The sequence below is a fragment of the Gymnoscopelus microlampas genome, assembly GCF_963454915.1.
Source record: "Gymnoscopelus microlampas genome assembly, chromosome: 11".
Classification (NCBI taxonomy): Eukaryota; Metazoa; Chordata; class Actinopteri; order Myctophiformes; family Myctophidae; genus Gymnoscopelus; species Gymnoscopelus microlampas.
The window spans coordinates 44201405-44221412 of NC_139948.1; the positions used below are offsets into that span (position 1 = coordinate 44201405).

At 42.7% G+C, this 20008-nt stretch overlaps 1 protein-coding gene across 2 annotated transcripts in view; it reads right to left on the reverse strand.

Annotated features, from left to right (window-relative positions):
* Nucleotides 1–20008, reverse strand: part of LOC311056338 (uncharacterized protein) — a 50906-nt gene that overhangs the window by 11508 nt on the left and 19390 nt on the right. The window contains exons 2-5 of one of the 2 annotated variants that reach the window (XM_084072898.1): nucleotides 15183–15503; nucleotides 9225–9554; nucleotides 4420–4494; nucleotides 3256–3530 (exon numbers count right to left, since the gene is read on the reverse strand). In XM_084072898.1, the coding sequence (XP_083929024.1) occupies nucleotides 3256–3530; nucleotides 4420–4494; nucleotides 9225–9554; nucleotides 15183–15503 (1001 nt within the window). The remainder of the gene's footprint in view (nucleotides 1–3255; nucleotides 3531–4419; nucleotides 4495–9224; nucleotides 9555–15182; nucleotides 15504–20008) is intronic. The other variant, XM_084072899.1, reaches the window with a different exon arrangement.

The window sequence follows — 20008 nt, forward strand, 5'->3', positions numbered from 1 at the left end:
TATAGCTTATAGGTATTTGTCCCCGGATCCCCCACATCTCAAAATATGTTGTTCCAGGGACCCCCAGAAGCAAAGATTTGAGTTAAAAATGTATATATATATATATTCAAAGATTTGCACACATTTTCACGATTTTGTTTTTAAAAAAATAGCCAAAGAAATCTAGAAAGTGACACAGTGATGCGTTCCCGGTCTTAATGGGTTAAATCACTTCTCAAAACACACCGTTATTATAGACTTAATTTTACTTCCTGATTACAGGTAAGTCTGTCTTTGTGTTCTTATCTATTTATGCTCTATGTTTCTTCTCACACACTTATTTATACTTTCATGCCTCTTCTATTAGGTCTCGCACAGTTTTTCCTTTGCTGAGTGAAGCGCCTTTTAACCGCTTTAAAAAGTGCCATACAGACAAAGTTTATTATTATTATTAACTAGAGTTTCGGGGGGCTACGCCCCCCTCAACCCCAGCCGCGCACAGGGCTTTGCTTTGTTGGTCCCTCCGTGTCCCTGTGTCTGTATCCGTGTAGCTGCAGCACAGAGTGGGCAGTATAGATGGGGATTATGGCTGTTAGAGGCATGTACGCGCACGGGGCCCGCGTGGGCGTGTGTATATGGGGGTAGACAAATTGTCTAAGTAACATTTGCAAAAAGGGGAAAAAAAAAAAAATTGTAAGAAAGTGTAATGTAAAAGTTACAAAATGATGAAAAATAAGTAGAAGAAATTATATTTTGTATGTTTCGCGGACCACCAGGGGGTCCGCGGACCCCCTGGTGGTCCGCGCGGAAATCGTGGGATGAAAATTTCCAAAAGGAAAAAAAAAAAAAAAAAAAAAAAATATGAAGGTGGTTGCTTGTTTTTCTGAAAGCTGGCGAATGGCAGCCCTTTCTGCAAGATGGCGGCCGCCTGGTGTTGTTGTGAGTACGTGTATTTGGGGGGGGGGGGCTACATAGTTCTCCAGAAGACACACACAAACATACACCATCTACAATGGACGAACTGAGCAGCAATATAGACATTCACCACACGAACGTGCATTGTTGACAAAGTGATTGCACAGCCGCTGCAGGCATGACAACCAGGTTAGCGTTAGCGACATGGCAGCTATCACAGCGCCCTGTCCGTCGTGCTGCAACTGCCTGTGATGGCTACAGCAGTAACAGCAAGCTGTCTGCGATGCCATTGTCTGGAGACTGCTGTTAGCGTGACACGACCAATGAGAGTGAGCGCTGTAGTTGTTGCTAAGATACGGTGGCGTCTCTGCCCCATAGCTTGTAGATCTCTCACACATGATTGGCGTAGGCTGCGTTGCCAGGTCTGACTTTGTGTGTAAGCAATGGTCGGCTTATTTTTGCGCGCCTTTGGGCTCGTTTGCATTGTGCGCACGGCAGCGCTTGTTTAGCGTACGTCAGCGCGACGTGGCAACGGACGTGGCAACGTGAAAGGTGATTGGCTGGTGAAAAGAAACACCCGACGTTACACCAGAAATGGTGCCTGGAGAAAATGGTGACCAAAAAAAAAGTTTGGAAAAAGAGGAAAAAACCCCCGCAGCGGCTGCCTGGTGTTGTGGTGATGAGGTCGTGCGCACGGTAAACGGTACGAAGCTGCCTCCCCTTCCGTTTTGTCCGACATTTGGTGAGTAGAATTAATTATGTTGCGCGGTGGAAAAGGTGTAGTGAACAGTGAGATGTCCCCTACGCGAGGCGTAAATTCAGTGCGGCCGCCGTGGCGAGTCAGTAGGCGACATGTGGTCTGGCGGTGCGTTGTTTATCCGATAACAGAGCTGTGGGGTGTCACCACCGAGGGTGCGGAAGTTGCTCGCCATTTATATAGTTAGATTGCATGATATTTACAGGTGTTTCTAATTGACTGGGATAGGAGAGTGATGCGTTGGTTGGGCCCATCACTACAAAACAACTGTGACGTCATGTTCTTGAGGCAGGTTGAACAGTACAGGTGGGAGTCACCAGGGGGCGCCAATTGCAGAGGTCGAATTTGGGGGGGGGGGGTTGATTTGTTGATATATATAAAAGAAATAATAATTATTATTATAATTTATTTTATTTTTTTCAGCGTTTTTTTAATTAGCTTCTTTTTCATTCAATTAATCGAAAAAGTAACTGATGGAATAATTGCTAAGAAAATAATCAATAGTTGCAGCACTACGGGTACTGTTGAGTGACCCCATGACCTATCGTCTAACGCCACCAGTGTTGCCAGATTCTGTGAGAGAAACAAGCAACCAGGTCTAGGAAAACCAGCCCAAAAGAAGCGACTATGGGCCACAAGAGCACTTTAACATATACATCAGCTATTTGAAAATAGCAGATCTACAAGCTCACAACGCGTCGCGAGCTTGTAGATCGGCTATTTTCAAATAAAATCTTGCGGGGAAATTATAATAGGCAGATCTGGCAACCCTGACCACCACCCGGCTAAGGAAAGATGCTGGTGCATCTGGGCAGGTGTATGGAGAATGGAGATGACTGGAGACACCGGCGGGGGGCTCGTCTAAAGATGACGTGGAGAGAGACCCTCAGGCCAAACTTTTCAAGCAAGATATGGTTGCAGTTGGGCTAGAAACCCCTTATCTCCATATTTTAACCTTTTGTGTTCTCTCGTAAATTAAATCATATAATTAAATAAAATCATACTACTGCGTTACACAAAAGGAATCAAAAGTAACAGATCTAGGGTGCCCACTGGCCTAGCGGTCCAGCCAGGCACAGACCACATATGCTGGTAATCCAAAACGTATAGAAAGATTCCAGGATGAAAAAAGCTAATATTGGTGACCAGACGGCTTTTCCTCTAGCACCACCATTCGCCAATGTGCAGTTGAAGCACGGCATTCTAGAGCACTGGTTCTCAAAGTGGGGTTCGGGGACCCCAGGGGTCCTTGGGGGGGTACCAGGGGGTTCCCAGCAAAAAACAAGTTCATTTTGTATTCAATTCAGTTTGACCACTTGAGCCCGATATACATTGGCTATTTGAAAATAGACGATCTACAAGTGTTGTGATTTTGTTGTGATTTTTTTAAACTTTGAAATTTGAACACAAATCTTGTATGGGGGTCCCTGGCACAAAATATTTTCAGGTGGGGGTCCACGGCTAAGTACATATCAATTTGGGGGTCCTTGACAAGAAAAAGTTTGAGAACCACTGCTCTAGAGGCTACGCTAGCTGGACTTTTATGGATCTGATGGGGGAAACAAAAAGCAGGAAGCCGACGGACAGGCGAAAACACTCCTCACCTTCCTCCCTTTGTCTTCCTCCTCCTCCTCGCCCCCATCCTCCTCCTCTTCGCCCTCCTCCTCCTCCTCCTTGATGGTCATGGGTGACGGGTACGTCGTGCGGCGGTCGGGCGGCTCCGCCGCGGCGCTCTCGCGGCGGCAGTTGGCGATCTCCGTGGCCAGGGCGGCCAGCGTTTCCGTGGCGTCGGCGTTGTCCTGGTCGTCGTCCAGCAGCTGAGCGGGCAGCGTCAGCAGACGATGGAGCATGGAGGCAGACGAACAATGACCAGAGAGGTCTGGAACACAGAGAGAGAGAGAAGATTATTCATCACTTACAACATCTAGACCTGTGTGGTTCTGAAACGTCTTCTTGTTAACCCATTAAGACCTGGAACTGTGTCATTTTTAGATTTGAGCTAAAAAAGCATTATTTTACACTTTGGGCTATTCAAAAATAGCAGATATACAAGCTCGTAGCGCGGCACCGAGTGCCGCGCTACGAGCTTGTAGATCTGCTATTTTTGAAAAATCGTCAAAATGTGTGCAAATCTTTGAATATATATATATTTTAAAGCGAACATTTTTTAACTCAAATCGTTGCTTCTGGGGGTTCCTGGAACAAAATATTTTGATGGGGGTCCGCGGCCAAATACATATAATTTTGGGGGTCCTTGACATGAAAAAGATTGAGCACCACTGATATAGAAACATACGTTTTTCAGAATACTGTTGAGATTTAGGAGACATGTAGAATCGGCTTCAGGTCTCAATGGGTTAAGGACCCCCATTTGGTTGCGTAACCCCCCCATCTGAATAGGCTCTGTACCAGGGATCCCCAGAAGAGAAGATTTATGTAAAAAAAAAAAAAAAATACCAGATGCACAAAGTGACAAGCTGTGAGCTTGTAGATCTGCTATTTTTGAATAGCCAACATATAAATGGATAAGGTGGTTAAAATGATTGTGATTCTATGTCAAATGGACCCCTGAGGGTCCCCGGACCCCACTTTGAGAACCAAAGCTCTAGACTTGGTAAACTTGACCTGAGTTGGCTCTGTACTTGGGCCTCTTTTATTTTTTTGTCTTCACCTTATCGGCTATTTTTGGCAAATGTTCCCCCAGAATATGGATGCTGCGGTTCAAGTGGTTAAAGGCACCATGAAATCTAAATTAGATAGATAGATACCTTTATTATTAGAGCCAGATCCAATGCCAGATTTCTGGGTCCAATGCTGATCCCAATTCAATGAGAGTCTCCTCTCTATTACCGATGGTTTGTCCAATATTTTGTGAAAGAAAAAAAAAAAGTGCAATATCTTTAAAACAATCAGTTTGAAAAACTTGAAATGCAAATAACGTTTTGATAGATAAACATTTTTAAATGAAGTATATACTGTATACTAAAGGGATATTTCACTTTCAAACAAGTTTGGGGTCATTTTATCGTCTACTCACGTTTTTGTGAGCACCCCAGACAGTTTTGAAGTTCCTTGATTCAGCATTTATATACATGGATATTAATTTTATCAGACACGCCCCATTCCTATATAAACCCATTGTAATTCCATTTTAACCATGTTAGACTCATTGAAAAGACCCGTCCTTGGTTCTGGTGACTGATATTGTCCTTCTAATGCGTGAGGGGGCCATGTTTTTTCATTTATTTTTCATAATTATTTTGGGAAAAAACGTAACTGTCTGTGTCTGGGATGCTCACATATATGTGAGTAGACGTTAAAATGACCCTAGTCTTGCGTGGCCAGACTGTTGCCTCCCACAATTCTCAAATGTTTCCGGTCATACAGTCTGGGACTCGGAAGCTCTGATCATGATTAAAATATAAAGCGGATGTGAAGCCTCCTCCCCACTTCCGTTGCGTCTTTACAGTCGTGCAAATCTATCCTAATATGAATCTAAATTATCTAAGTATATATAGCTTGCTGCTTAGCAGAAATGGAAATTAAAAAATAAAATGTAAAGATATTATAAAATATATTCTCTCTCGGATTTCGGGAGGTGTAGTTCCAGACTCTATAGACTGTAGCATTCAGGAAGTGTAGTTCCAGACTCTATTATACTGTAGCATTCAGGAAGTGTAGTTCCAGACTCTATTATACTGTAGCATTCAGGAGGTGTAGTTCCAGACTCTATATAGCATTCGGAGATTGTGAAATAGTTGTCTGACTATGCGAGACTAAGATGACCCCAAACATGTTTGAAAGTGAAATATCCTTTTAAACTTCAATTATGGAAAGAACATTTAACTTATACAAAGAACAAGCAAACAAGTAAACATATAATGTACAAATGAACAAATTGTGTTGTTAGTAAGTCAGCTGATATATCAGCCAAACAGATATTGGTTGGGCACTAATAAAAATCAATGTGTACGTTTGTTTAAATCAAATCAAATCAAATCAAACTTTATTTGTATAGCACATTTACATCTTCCAAGGTCGAACCAAAGTGCTTCACATTTCAGAGCAAATAACATAGACATTACATTACTACAATATATAAAAGAGCAACATGTAAAATACAATAAACAGTACATGGGAACATCATCTACGTCGTAGGCTACAAGTTAAATTGAGTTGAAAGCAATAGAGTAAAAATGAGTCTTTAATAGGGATTTAAAAGTCGTCAGAGAGCGGGCAGAACGAACATGGAACGGCAGGGCATTCCAGAGGTTGGGACCGGCCGCGGCAAACGCACGATCTCCTCTGGTCCTGAAATGTGTGTCGGGCACAATCAGGAGAGAGAGATTGGCCGATCTAAGGGCTCTTGTTGGGACGTGCGGAGAAATCAATGTAGCTAAATAAGGAGGGGACAGGTCATATTGGGCTTTAAAAGCAAACACTAAAATCTTAAAATCAATTCTAAAGCGGACAGGGAGCCAGTGAAGGGAGGCGAGGACTGGGGTGATATGGTCCCGCCTATTGGTGCTGGTGAGGAGGCGAGCGGCGGCGTTCTGGACAAGCTGAAGGCGTCTGATGGCTGACTGGTCAATGCCTGCATAGAGAGAATTACAATAATCTAATCTAGTTGAGATAAAAGCGTGGATGACTCTTTCAAGGTCGATACGGGGTAGATAGGCCTTTGCCCTGGCTAAGAGCCTAAGCTGAAAAAAGCTAGCCTTGACCACAGAACTAATGTGTTTGTCAAATTTGAGGTTGTTATCAAAGATGACACCGAGACTCTTGACTGAAGAACGGATGTTAACGCTGAGGGGGCCGAGTGGGGTGATGGGTAAGCTAGGGTTGTTATTGAAAATGATGACTTCGGTCTTGCTTTCGTTCAGGGTGAGAAAGTTTGTGTTCATCCAGGATTTGATTTCAGAGAGGCATTTCAACAGTGGCTGAGCAGGGTTTTTATTATGTTTAAAACATAATATCTTGCGCTGAACATCATCTACAGTATATATGCCAGTATCTGTCCCAACAATGATACTTAAGTGGTTTTGTATGGGTAGTCATGTTAAAGTTTCTATTTATCTGGAAAACATTTTAAAAATGTTGATGACTCATCCTTTACTTGGGAGGAGAGGCGTCCTGATTGGTTAGTCAATACCGGGCACAGTGAGGTCTGACAAATACTTTATTATTTTTAGAAGGGGCCTTGGAAGAGTTACAGAGACCAGATTTTACTCCCCCTTTTTTCCTTGTTTTTCTCCAGAGCATTCAACTTGTTGTTAGTCGTCTGAATCTAATGAAGAATCTACTAATTTAAACAAAAATGAACACAAAGAAACTTGCCTAGTGCAACTTTAAATGTGCAGAATCAAATGTCATTCTGTCTGTGGCCTTTAAGTGGAACGAGAGTAAGAGAGAGAGACAGGGGGATTGCACAATCCACCATGACCTGTGCTCTAGTGGTAATATCCCTTATCTCAGGACCTACATCTAACCCAGCTAACCTGTAACCCTGCTGTCTTCCTGCTGAAGCTCCTCTACGCCGTCTCCCTCTCAGTTGCACTTCCTTACCTCCCCAAGAGAAATGCTAAAGACAGCAATGTTCTCCTTTTTTCCAAAAGCAGACATAGGAGAAGCTCAGGTCAATAACAAAACCTTGGGAGTATTGTCTTTGCGTCTCTTAACAAATCAAACTTCTACACGGCAGTCTCCTTGACAACATTCTGAACACATTTCCAAGCCATAATCACATCAAATCTAAATGCGTATCCAAGCCATAATTGCTTAAATGCTCATCCAAGCCATAATTACTTTAACTCTAAATACTTACCCAAGCCACAATTACTTCAATTCTGAAATTCAACAATTACTGATGTTGCTGCAGCACACACACACTACTACTGTTACTAATGGAACTTACTTCTACTACAACAGGTGCTACTGCCATTACTACTACTGCTGCTGCTGCTACTACTGTAGTCTTGCGTAGCCAGACGATTGCCAATATCCACCTACCGATACATCTACATTCAATGTCTTGGCTAGAACAACAGAAAAAACAGCTGCAGTAAAACCTATGCCCACTGCTTTATAAACAAAACCTATCACCGTCCAAATAGGATGGAACCACCCTTAAGTCTTGGCATTGGTTCTGCAGGTATTTCTTTAAAAAAAAAAGAGGGGGGGAAATAAAATCAGTTTTAGCCACTACAGTGAATCTAGGTGTCACCAGATCGGTATCTGTAAGCAGAGATCTCCGATCCTCTGGCTATGTGAGACTGCTGCTGCTGCTGCTGCTGCTGCTACTGGTGGTGTTCCTAATGCTACTACAACTACTGGTGTTCCTAATGCTACTAGTGCTACTCGTGTTCCTAATGCTACTAGTGCTACTGGTGTTCCTAATGCTACTAGTACTACTGGTGTTCCCAATGCTACTAGTACTACTGGTGTTCCTAATGCTACTAGTAGTACTACTTCTGATGTTACTAGTGCCAATACTACTGGTGTTAACTAATGCCACCATTACTACGGTACTCAGGGTTTCCTGCAGGAAGAAACTTCTTCATCTAGGTGCTACTGGAGGGGGTACATGTGCCTCGCACGCTGGGGATGCACAATATGGACAAAGTGGCATACCTGTATTGTATCGCTACCGAGATATTTGGCATAACTGCTGAGGACATGACTGTGGGTTCACACTTGTTTTATAGTGTAGCAACGGTGAAAACTAAACATTCTTCAGAAAAAACGGCATATTACAGGTCAATTATACTCTTATAGATGTTTATTCTGACGGTTAGTCTTGGTGCTGACCAATTCAGCCGTGGTAGTGTGCCTAGACCAGTGGTTCTCAACCTCTTCTGGGTCAGGGCCCACTTGAACATTTTTAAAGTGTTAGCGGCCCACCCATATGACCGCTTAACACGGCAGCCAAATGGCATTGTATCATGTTCCGGCTTGTATCAATGAAACTAAACATTAAGTTCCTATTTATCGCTATCGCAATGAAAACTCATTTTTCAAAGTTGTATAGAAAAATTCCATGACGTAATTTTTTTATGTTACCTGGAACTGTCTCATTTTTAGATTTGAGCTAAAAAGCCTTATTTTACACTTTGGGCTATTCAAAAATAGCAGATATACAAGCTCATAGTGCGGAGTGCCGCGCTACGAGCTTGTAGATCTGCTATTTTTGAAAAATCGTGAAAATGTGTGCAAATCTTTGAATATATATATTTTTAACATTTTTAACTCAAATCTTTGCTTCTGGGTGTCCCTGGAACAAAATATTTTGATGGGGGTCCGCGGCCAAATACATATAATTTTGGGGGTCCTTGACATGAAAAAGATGGAGCACCACTGATATAGAAACAAACGTTTTTCAGAAAACTGTTGAGATTTAGGAGACATGTAGAATCGGCTTCAGGTCTCAATGGGTTTAACATTACAGTCTTAGTGTTTTGCCAATTAGCTGGGGGCCCACTTGCAACATCCTCTGCCCACAGGGTGAGAATCACTGGCCTAGACTGAGCTGGTCTGATGGAATCCTTGCTGCTGCTGCTGCTACAGCAGTTCTTACCCGCTGTGGGGCTGAGGGCGGGCCCAGCTCTAGCCGCCTCCCCTCCTCTTCCCGTCGGCGGCTTCTGTCTCTCTGTGAGGACGTCGTCGTCGTCCTCGGGGGACAGCACCTCCATGTCCTCGAGAGGGGTCCAGCGGGGGTCCTGCTGCGGGGAGGTGGGAGACGGCTCGAGGTCACAGATGGGGGTGGAGCCGGAGTCCTCCACGCCCCTCCCGCTGCGGGGCTCGTCTTTGATCTGCCAGATGTCGCTGCACCACTTCTGCCCAAACACCTTGTCCAGGATGGGAACCCAGTCCTGAGAGACGGAGATGACCGCCGGCTTGTCCCGGTCTGAAGGAGGAGAGGAGGAAGAAGAACCGGGGTGGAACAGAGGGAAGAGATGACGATGGAAGGTGTGACAGAAAACAGCGGGATAAGGGAAAAGACAATCAGAAAGGAAAGAGAGATGAGGGGAAATAAGGAAGGAGAGGAACATATAAGAGACTTTTAATGACAGATCTGTAAATGTGGGTTTGTCGTCATGGTAAGCAGACCAGGGGCACGAGAGCCATCGGCAGTCCAATCCAGAGACGACAATCAAACACCAGCTCTCTGCTCTTACTTCCTGGTTGACACAAGGAAGCTTTTTAAAGGAAGAGACGTGCTGGATGCCGGGATGCGCCATGACACTCATGGGTGGCAAACCTTGCACCGGATGTTCGATGAAATACATTGCATTGGGCCGGCTGGACCAGCTCATGAACAACATTATTTCTGAACGATTGCGACCTTTGTCATATAATCGGTGCAGGAATATAAAAGAAGACATATCACAGGTTGTTTTCTAATCACTTGCTTTTCGATGTGCACAGTACATAATTGTATTGAGGCATCTAAACAGCGGCAGGTATCGTTTCTGTCTCGGAGGTATCGCGAGATTTGGTTGCCAGACAGGAAATGGTTTACAGTCTCGCGCTACTTTGGCCGTTCAGAAACATACTGTGTGCTCTTTAGATACCTCTATAAAATTATACAGTGTACACATCGAAAAGCAACACAGCAGAAAACAATGTGTGATATGTCCTCTTTTATTTTCCTGAGCCGAGTATTTTATAAAGGTCTCAATCGTTCAGAAATAGTGTTTGTTCATAAGTTGTCCAGCCGGCTCTCATAGACTGCAATGTTATTTCACGACTTCCGGTGAGTCTGCCACCCAGTGTGACGTATCTGCCGGCTGGAATTGCATGATAGAGAAAATGGCGTCGGCTTCCCTTTCTTCCAAAAGCTTCCTTAGTTGACACAGGAAACGCTAGACTGAAGCCACTGAAGAAGCCAGAGAAGTGCCGATCTCTGAACATGTGACTGATTTGGAGCACATTTATCAGTCTATTAATGAGTTCCTCCCTCTCTCCTTGATGGTGTTCTAATTAGCAACATCACCTAGTGTAGCTTTGGGTTGGAATGAAAACCTGCACCCCCATACAAACAAACACACACACACTCAATCAGTACACACACTGACAGTAAGTTTCATTAATTATTAACACATAATGTGCATTGATTACTGTTGTGTTCTATTATTTATGTCTGCTACCGTATTATTTATTCATTGCTATTATATTACTTTATATCACTACTAGGCGCCAAAATCACAAGGCAGATCCAGGTGGCTAGGATTCGATGCTACGATGCTAGCCACTGAAGACTGTTTTACTTTACATTTAATATAAGCTGGTGCTTCTATAGTCATACTTACTCATATCCTAGTGTTGTCTTTTGTGAAGACATTCACATAAACATGCAGACAAAGGGAATATCAGATATAAACACTATCGACAGTAGTGTATTCATTTACACTGTCTATAGTGTATATATCTCCAGGCACTGTTCAATAATTGCCAACTGCTCCTTAGTTATAAAGGATAAATGCAGAGGACAAATTCCAGTTATGTGCAAATGTACGTGGCCAATACCCCTAAAACAACTCAAGAGGGCACATCAATTCATTATTATTCATGATCTATAGTGTTTACATCGTATTTGTATGCATGTACCTCCAGCTGTTAGTTTCCTGGAGACTTTATATTGCATACTGTCCATACTAGTGTAGACACTATCTAAATCTTACCGTGTTCATACTTCTCTGTTAATACTGTTCATACTGTATATCTTAGCACATACACATATCGACCTTTGCACTTCATTCTATTTACATGTTATACATACATACATACAGTATGTACATTACACTGCACTTTACTGCTTCTTTTGCACTTCTGGTTAGATGTAAAAGTGCATTTGTTTCTGATCTCATCTAATCTAAATATCTATCATGACAACAACTGCTCAATGTAAACCAGAAAGTAGGTTTGAAACGGTACAGAATATACAAGGCAACCAATAGCATTCAATACAAAGTTTTATTATTTAATTATGTCCAGGGAGAGGGTGAAGATCCAGTGTGTTGTGTTCCTCCACCCATGGTCTTGCACTCCTGTTGGTGCTAGTTATCTCTCACTCACTCACTCACTCACACACACACACACACACACACACACACATGCACACACCATTAGAGTGGTTGAAATATAAAATTTCCACATTATTCATTTTATGGAACAAAAGAAAAAAACCTTTTATGGATCGATGTCTTACCATAGTTGGCTGTAAAGCGTTTGGAAGAAAGGAAGGATAAAAGGCTTCCCAAAAGATACCGACAGGAGAACAAAATAGTTGTTCCAAGTCAGCAGAAGCAACAATAACAGACAGTTACATACCTTGGAAATGGTTGCATCTAGCTGGCTTGCTACTAGGTCATCAAAGTTAGTCTTCCATGCTTTCTCAAATGGTTGCATCTAGCTGGCTTGCTACTAGGTCATCAACAGAAAAATATGACATGATAATAAATAATTATTAGCCAACTGCAATTATTCTTATTTTTTTCCTGTAATCATCCACATTTATGCTGCTTATTTCATCACTAGTTACTGATCCACTGACTACTATTAATGACTAGTAATGACTGAATTACACAATTTTAACCAATTATTAATTATTCTGCATTTTCCACATGCTTTCTAAAATGTCAAACTGAGCAAAAATAGCCGATCTATAAGCTCACAAAGCATCACGATACAATGCGCTGTGAGCCTCTGGATCAGCTATTTGCACTATTTGACGTACAATGAAGTATACAAGGTTTACATTGAGTTAACAGGAACAACCTTGCTAGACACAAACTAGCTAGACACATATTACCTAGTTGAGCTAGCTATCGCTCATTGTAATCAGATGTACCTATACTAGTGATGCACCGAAATGACCAATAGGTATAGGTAGAGCCTACAGCAGGGAAGAAGTCTATGAATATCTGTGCCTACAGTACATGTCTCCTACTGTACCGTACATCCTATATACACTACTTCTTGAAAAGTCAGAATAAACGAGGGACAAGGATGCAAAGTCCATAGTAATGATAACATGAAAAAGATAAGTTACACTTTACAAATACAGGGACGGATAGGAACTAAAGAACCAGGCATACAAACACAATGTGGAAGGGGGAAGATAAATAATGACGGAACAGTCCAGTAGAGATGTTTGCACCATTAGCCTATTGGTCTGGTGTTTCTTACCGAGAGGGATTCACATGAAGTATTTGCGTTTTAGGCCTGATTTGTACCTTGCCATACAACGGTGTCGCGTACCAAGTATAGCCAAGCTTCAAGCACACGAAGGTCACGACACATTGTGAGCTTGTAGATCGGCCGTATTCGGTGTGCGACACCACCGTACACCGAGGTAAATTATAGACAAACCAGGAGAGGAGCGGGGGGCTTGTAGCCTTGTGGCAGATGCTCTGCAGAGAGAGTGCTGCTGAGTGCATGCTATATATAGACAGACAGTCCGTCATAACAGCACCGGACACTCCCACGCTCATGTTGCACGATTATATTATTGAAGCTGTTTCGGTATAATTATTATTGTTATATAATTTTTGTAGTTGTTTTTATTTTCAGCCGAGTAATTTCGGTGCATCCCTAAGTAATACGATCAAAAGCAAGTGTTGGTAACTGAAAAAAATATTACCTTTGAATGCCACTAAACACTGCAATAAACTATTGTCTTATGATATAATGAACTAAAGCTGACTACATCAAATACCACTATTTGACTAAATTGATGATATGTCACAGATGCAGTCATTTCATCAACTTACCAGTAAGTGATCGTGCCACGGAAAGCCCGAGAAGGAACGAGGTTCAACGCTGGAACTCTACAGCAGGGGTCTTCAACCTTTTCAGGCCAAGGACCCCCTAGCTGAGATAGAGATGAAGCAGGGACCCCCTACTCTATATTATATAAAATTGCGTTTCATATTAAAGTTTTTTTTTTTACTTAGACTGCTAACCACGACACGTGTTACTTCTCCCATTACAACAGAAGTCTATGGGAGCGTGCCGAGCGTCGCAACTCTTTCTTTCAGCAGGTCTGAGTTAGTTTATCCTAAACTTGTTGCACAACCACGTCGCTCAGTGAAAATTCAAGAATGATCAGGGACGAGTGTCGCGGTCGTACGACCCAAGTATATGAATTAGGCTTTAACCCATTAAGACCTGAAGCCGATTCTACAAATGTATTTTAAATCCCAACAGTATTGTGAAAAACCTATGTTTCTATATCAGTGGTGCTCAAACCTTTTCATGTCAAGGACCCCCCAAAATGATATGTATTTGGCCGCCGAATATTTTGTATATAACCCTCAAAATATTTTGTTCCAGGGACCCCCAGAAGCAAAGATTTGAGTTAAAAATGTTTGCTTTAAAATAATATATATATATTAAAAGATTTGCACACATTTTCACGATTTTTCAAAAATAGCAGATCAACAAGCTCGTAGCGCGGCGCTATGAGCTTGTATATATGCTATTTTTGAATAGCCAAAGTGTAAAATAATGCTTTTTTAGCTCAAATCAAAAGATTACACAGATGCGTTGCAGGTCTTAATGGGTTAATCTCTGCATTACCTTCTGCTAAGCGGTCACAATTAACGGCCCTGGTCCATTTTTATATTCTGATAAAAAAAAACGTATCGTCTCTGTCGGGTGGAAACCCTCATTACGTCCAAAACTGTTACTTTTCAGGATTCACAAGTCCAAAAACATCAAAAGTAGCAGATCTACAAGCTCAAAACGCGTCGCTTCGCGCCGCGTTTCGAGCTTGCGGATCTGCTACTTTTGATGCTTTTTGCGCATTTAGCGATTTAGCGCACAGACCGTCCGCACACGTTTTTAGCTGCGGTGGACTCGGGATGGAGTTATGAAAATGTTCTACAGTACCACTCCTAGGATATAATAACATCATATAAAAGGTAAGTAAAAGGCTAGTCCGGAATTCTCCTTTAATAATAATAATAATAACTACATTGAATCCATTGCAGTGGTTCTCACAAGTGGGGTCCAGTGAGAGTGTACTAAATGGAACCAAATGGACCCAGAGTTGTGGGGGTCTGAGAACCACTGATCCCGTTGGAACATCGGGTCTTTTTTTCCCCGTTTCCCGAAATCAAAATTGATTCAAAATTGAATCAGAATTATCTGATTTCAGATCGCTTTTAAGGCTTCGTAATCCAAAATTGCACGGGGACAAACGACTTCAATATTCAAAGAAATTACTGACATATTTCATAATTTTATACAAAAAAAATAATAAATGTAAGAATAGCGGAAATAGCGCATCACAGCTTACAGCGCATCATGATGTGAAGTGTTGTAAGCTTGTAGATCTGCTATTTCTGCTTTTCTTTTGACGATTATGCAAAATAATTGCTATTATCTCAAATAATTGTGATTAGACGATTATGTATTAATTGTGACAGGCCTATACATATGCAGTGTATAATTGGCTTGTAAATTAGTGGCTGGTGAATTTTGTAATCGGTCAACACACACACACACACACACACACACACACACACACCATCGCTGGCCGCCTTGTTGGTCTCCTTCTCCTTCTCCATGTCCTCCCTGGCGTCGTCGGAGCCGCTGGGCGAGGCAGAGTCATTCTCGGAGCCTCTCCTCCTCCCTCCTCCACCACCACCACCTCCTCGGCCGTTCTCTGCTCCTCCTCCTCCTCCGCCTCCTGCTGCTGTGCTCCTGTCCAGCCGCTCCTCCAGGACATGCTGCTCGCGCTCCTTCTTGGTGATCTCCAGGAGGAGGTCGTCGAAGGACGCCTCCACGATCTTGGTCAGCTCGCACACCGCAAAGTCCAGGACCTGCTCCATCACCGTCTTCAACTGACCTGCAGAGGATGGGTTATTCATTCATTAATTCATTCATATATTCATTCATTCATATATTAGCTGAATTCCCATTCAAAGTGTAATAATGTGACATTTTCCCAGAACACAGAACACTAAACTAAATTAAAATGTGTTGTCTTGCAGTCTGGCGGGCCCCTGTTGAAACAACCCCTCCCCTCCACTGTCTGTTTAAAATCATCATCATGTTAATATCTATTCTGATATGGCCGCAAAACCCCATCTGAAAATGTCTTGTGCCAGGGACCACCAGAAGATTTGAGTTAAACAAATTCAAAATTATTAATAAATTCAAGACAATTGAAGTATTTAAAACAAATAGCAGATGTACACACGCAGCGCTAGTATAGCTGCTACTAAGTAACAAAGTTTGCTGGGGGGACCCCCCCCCTGCCATAGGATACCAGGTAAACCATGAACCTAGCACTATATGCATAGCACCATATAACCAACTGTCTGTCTGTCTGTCTGTCTGTCTGTCTGTCTAATTGAGTCTAAATACAGACAACAAGCAAAGGTGTGGTGGAATTCACAATTCATTAAGACCTGAGGCCGATTCTACAAATGCCTTCTAAATCAGTAGTTCTCAAACTTGTTTGTGCCAAGGACCCCCAAAATGATATGTATTTGCCCGCAAAGTAACCCCACCATCTGAAAATGTTTTGTGCCAGGGACCCCCCAGAAGGAAAGATTTGCATTAGAGAATTCACAATTATCTTGTATATCTGTTATTTTTGAGAACCACTGTTCTAAAACCACTGTTCTAAATCCTAAGAGTTTTCTGGAAAACAAAATGTTGCTATACGTGTGTGTGTGTGTGTGTGTGTGTGTGTGTGTGTGTGTGTGTGTGTGTGTGTGTGTGTGTGTGTGTGTGTGTGTGTGTGTGTGTGTGTGTGTATATGTATATGTATATGTATATGTATATGTATATATATATATATATATATATAGCTAAAATCTAAAATGACACAGATGCTTTTCCGGTTGTAATGGGTTAAATTAAAAGCTTCAGTTGAACCATTAGCATTACGGAGCGACTGTGACGAGTTGGAGACCTAGTAACCTACATTCAGGTGTCATTCAATTATAGTCTTGCGTAGCCAGATAACTATTCCACGGTCTCCGAATGCTGTATGGAGTCTGGAACTACACTTCCTCGAAAGCCGAGACTGGACGCTGACATCTGTTTGTCATGTCCGTTCACGAAAATATATTTTAAAATATCACTACATTATTATTTTTGAATTTCCATTTCTGATAAGCAGCGAGCTATATTATGCTCAGATGATTTGCGCGACCGTAAAGATTGTACGACGGAAGCATTTGAAGTCAACAGTCTGCCTCGTGAGACTAATTCAACTAGGACTCCTCCATTAATTGCTGTTTGCGCGTGGATTTAATAAATGTCACAAATTCATTCAACTGAAAATGTAAAGATCAATCGCTTGATACCTCCAACAGACTAAGTGCCCTTGAGCCAGGCACTGAACTCCTGTCTGCGCTCAGCCACTGTGAGTCATTGTGGACGAGAGCTAAATGCCATGCAAATGTGAAGTGCAATTCAGTGTTATCCTTATGCACCCGGCTGCTCACACACACACACACACACACACACACACACACACACACACACACACACACACACACACACACACACACACACACACACACACACACACACACACACACACACACACACACACACACACACACACACACTATATAGGCTAAGAACATTTCAGCTGCTTTATCGCTCATTCCTCTCCATCCATCCCTCCCTCAAAACATGTAATCTCATCCATTCAAAGGGTTGGCTCAGCGAGATGACCCACTTTACTTCAACACACACACAACACACACACAACTCCATCAGACACACTCTGACAGCTGTCATCCTTTCAGAGTCACACTTCTGACACACACTACACTCTGTAGCCTAAATAATGACATCGCAGAGGTCGGAGGTCAGGCTGCCACAGCTTTTGTGATTTCTCCGTCACGCACGCGCGCGCGCACACACACACACACACACACACACACACAGAGAAAGAGAGAGAGACGGAAAGAAAGAAGAGAGAGAGAGAGAGAGAGAGAGAGAGAGAGAGAGAGAGAGAGAGAGAGAGAGAGAGAGAGAGAGAGAGAGAGAGAGAGAGAGAGAGAGAGAGCAGATTTCTTGTAGTATATAGGGCCCACCAACCCTCCCATTAGCCAATATATAAAATCCTACTGGATTTTTATTTTGGCTGAGTTAAACTGATTAAAGAATGTTCCGCAAACCAAGCCATTTCCTGTTGACTCATGTAGGCATTGAGCTTTTAATCCACAGTGATTTATATGCAGTTATATAAGAGTGGAGCACTACCCCTCCACTCCTCTCCACCCAGTCTCTACAAGAGTGGAGCACTACCCCTCCACTAGTCCACCCAAACAGTCTCTATAAGAGTGGAGCACAACCCCTCCAGGGGTCCTTGAGGGGGTTCCAGGGGGTTGACCGTAAAAATTAGTTTAACCACTTTAACCCTACATACTACAAGAAATATGCTATTTAAAAAACATTTTTGGAATATTTCTGAGACATTTTAACAACACAAATCCTCTATGGGGGTCATAAATATTGTCAAGATGGGGGTCCGCAGCCAAATGCATATTAATTTGGGGTTCCTTGACATGAAAAAGTGCCGGCCAAGAAGCACTGCTCTAGTCTAGACTACAGACAGCACACACAGCAGCTACAGCAGCTCTGGAGTATAGTGCTGAGCAATTCATTGTAAGAATGATAAGAAAACCTAGTTTGCAATGTGGACTAATATGATTTACCAAATCAGTAATTAAGAGGTTATTAACCACTTAAGCCCTATATCCTTCATCGCAATGACGAAAATGGCCGCTCTACAAGCTCCCAGACCCGTTGCAGTGCGCTGTGAGCTTATAGATGTGGTACATGTTAGTTTTGAAAATTCAATGACATATTAGGGACACAAAATAAATGACTTTGAAAGTAGCGAAAGTTGAGAAATGTGATGTCTGTATGGGTACAGCAGTGGTTCTCAAACTTTTTCATGCCAAGGACCCCCAAATAAACACTTATTAGCCCGCGGACCCCCATTTGAAAAGAAATGCCAGGGAACCCCATAATAGAAGATTTTTACGGCTCTCTAGCAGTGATTTTCAACCATTTTAATTTCAAGGACCCCCAGTTTGACATGCATTAGGCTACGGACCCCCATTTAATGGCATGTATGTCTCTGGGACCCCAATTCATATTGTAAAATCAATGTTAATTTAACTCTGAGAGTGTACAAATGGAACCAATTTGGTTCCATTTGTACACTCTCAGAGTTACAGACCCATAAGGGTCCATTTGGTCCCTGTCCATCATTTAGCTGGGGACCCCCTGGAACCCCCTCAAGTACCCCTGGGGGTCCCCGGACCCCACTTTGAGAACCAATGGGGTACAGAGTCGTGAAGTTTACTAATGGAAGTCATCAGTCATGTCCTCCTGCGACCATTAACACACACTCAAGTCGTTTCTGTTGTCGGTCTGTCTGTGACGTCTCTCCTCCAACAGAACAGAAGACATTTTTTTCTCTCTCTGGTTGAGCGTGGGAACCACCATATCGAGTCAATTTGTTTCGCTCCGGGACACCGGCTCATTAACATAGCATATGCCACTTGGTGAATGCTTTCATCCAAACAGTGTCACGATCGTATGAGTCATCCCTACTTTCTTACTCTGAATATGACGCGTTCCATTGAGGCGGCAGAGGGGGAACCAGCCAAGCGTCAAAGTTGAGAAGAACTCAGCTTTGACGCTTTGAGACGATCAGTAGAGCGCCGTGCTCTATGCCATTGGCTCTCAGAGTGGGGTCCGAGGACCCCCAGGGGTACTTGAGGGGGTTCCAGGGGGTCCCAAGCTAAATGATGGACAGGAACCAAATGGACCCTTATGGGTCCATTTGGTTCCATTTGTACACTCGTCTCTCAGAGTTAAATTAACATTGATTTTACAATATGAATTGGGGTCCCAGAGACATACATGCCATTAAATGGGGGTCCGTAGTCTAATGCATGTCAAACTGGGGGTCCTTGAAATTAAAATGGTTGAAATCACTGCTAGAGAGCCGTAAAAATCTTCTCTTATGGGGGTCCCTGGCTTATCTTTTCAAATGGGGGTCCGCGGCCTAATGAGTGTCTATTTGGGGGTCCTTGGCACGAAAAAGTTTGAGAACCACTGCTCTATGCCGTAGGCATGGAGTAGGCATGAACACTCGACATACACCACAGAAAAAAAAGATGAATGTACGAAAGTAGCTAATATTGATAGCAACGTTTTTAACATGCAGTTGTAGGTGTGAAATTGAATCAAGGTTGAGCAACTATACGGCCTATTTTCTATTTATTTTTACTTTCATAATTTCTATCCCGCGATTTTGTAACCCCATTTTTTTCCCCCAGTGCCCAATTGTCTAAGTAATCCTGGGCGCTA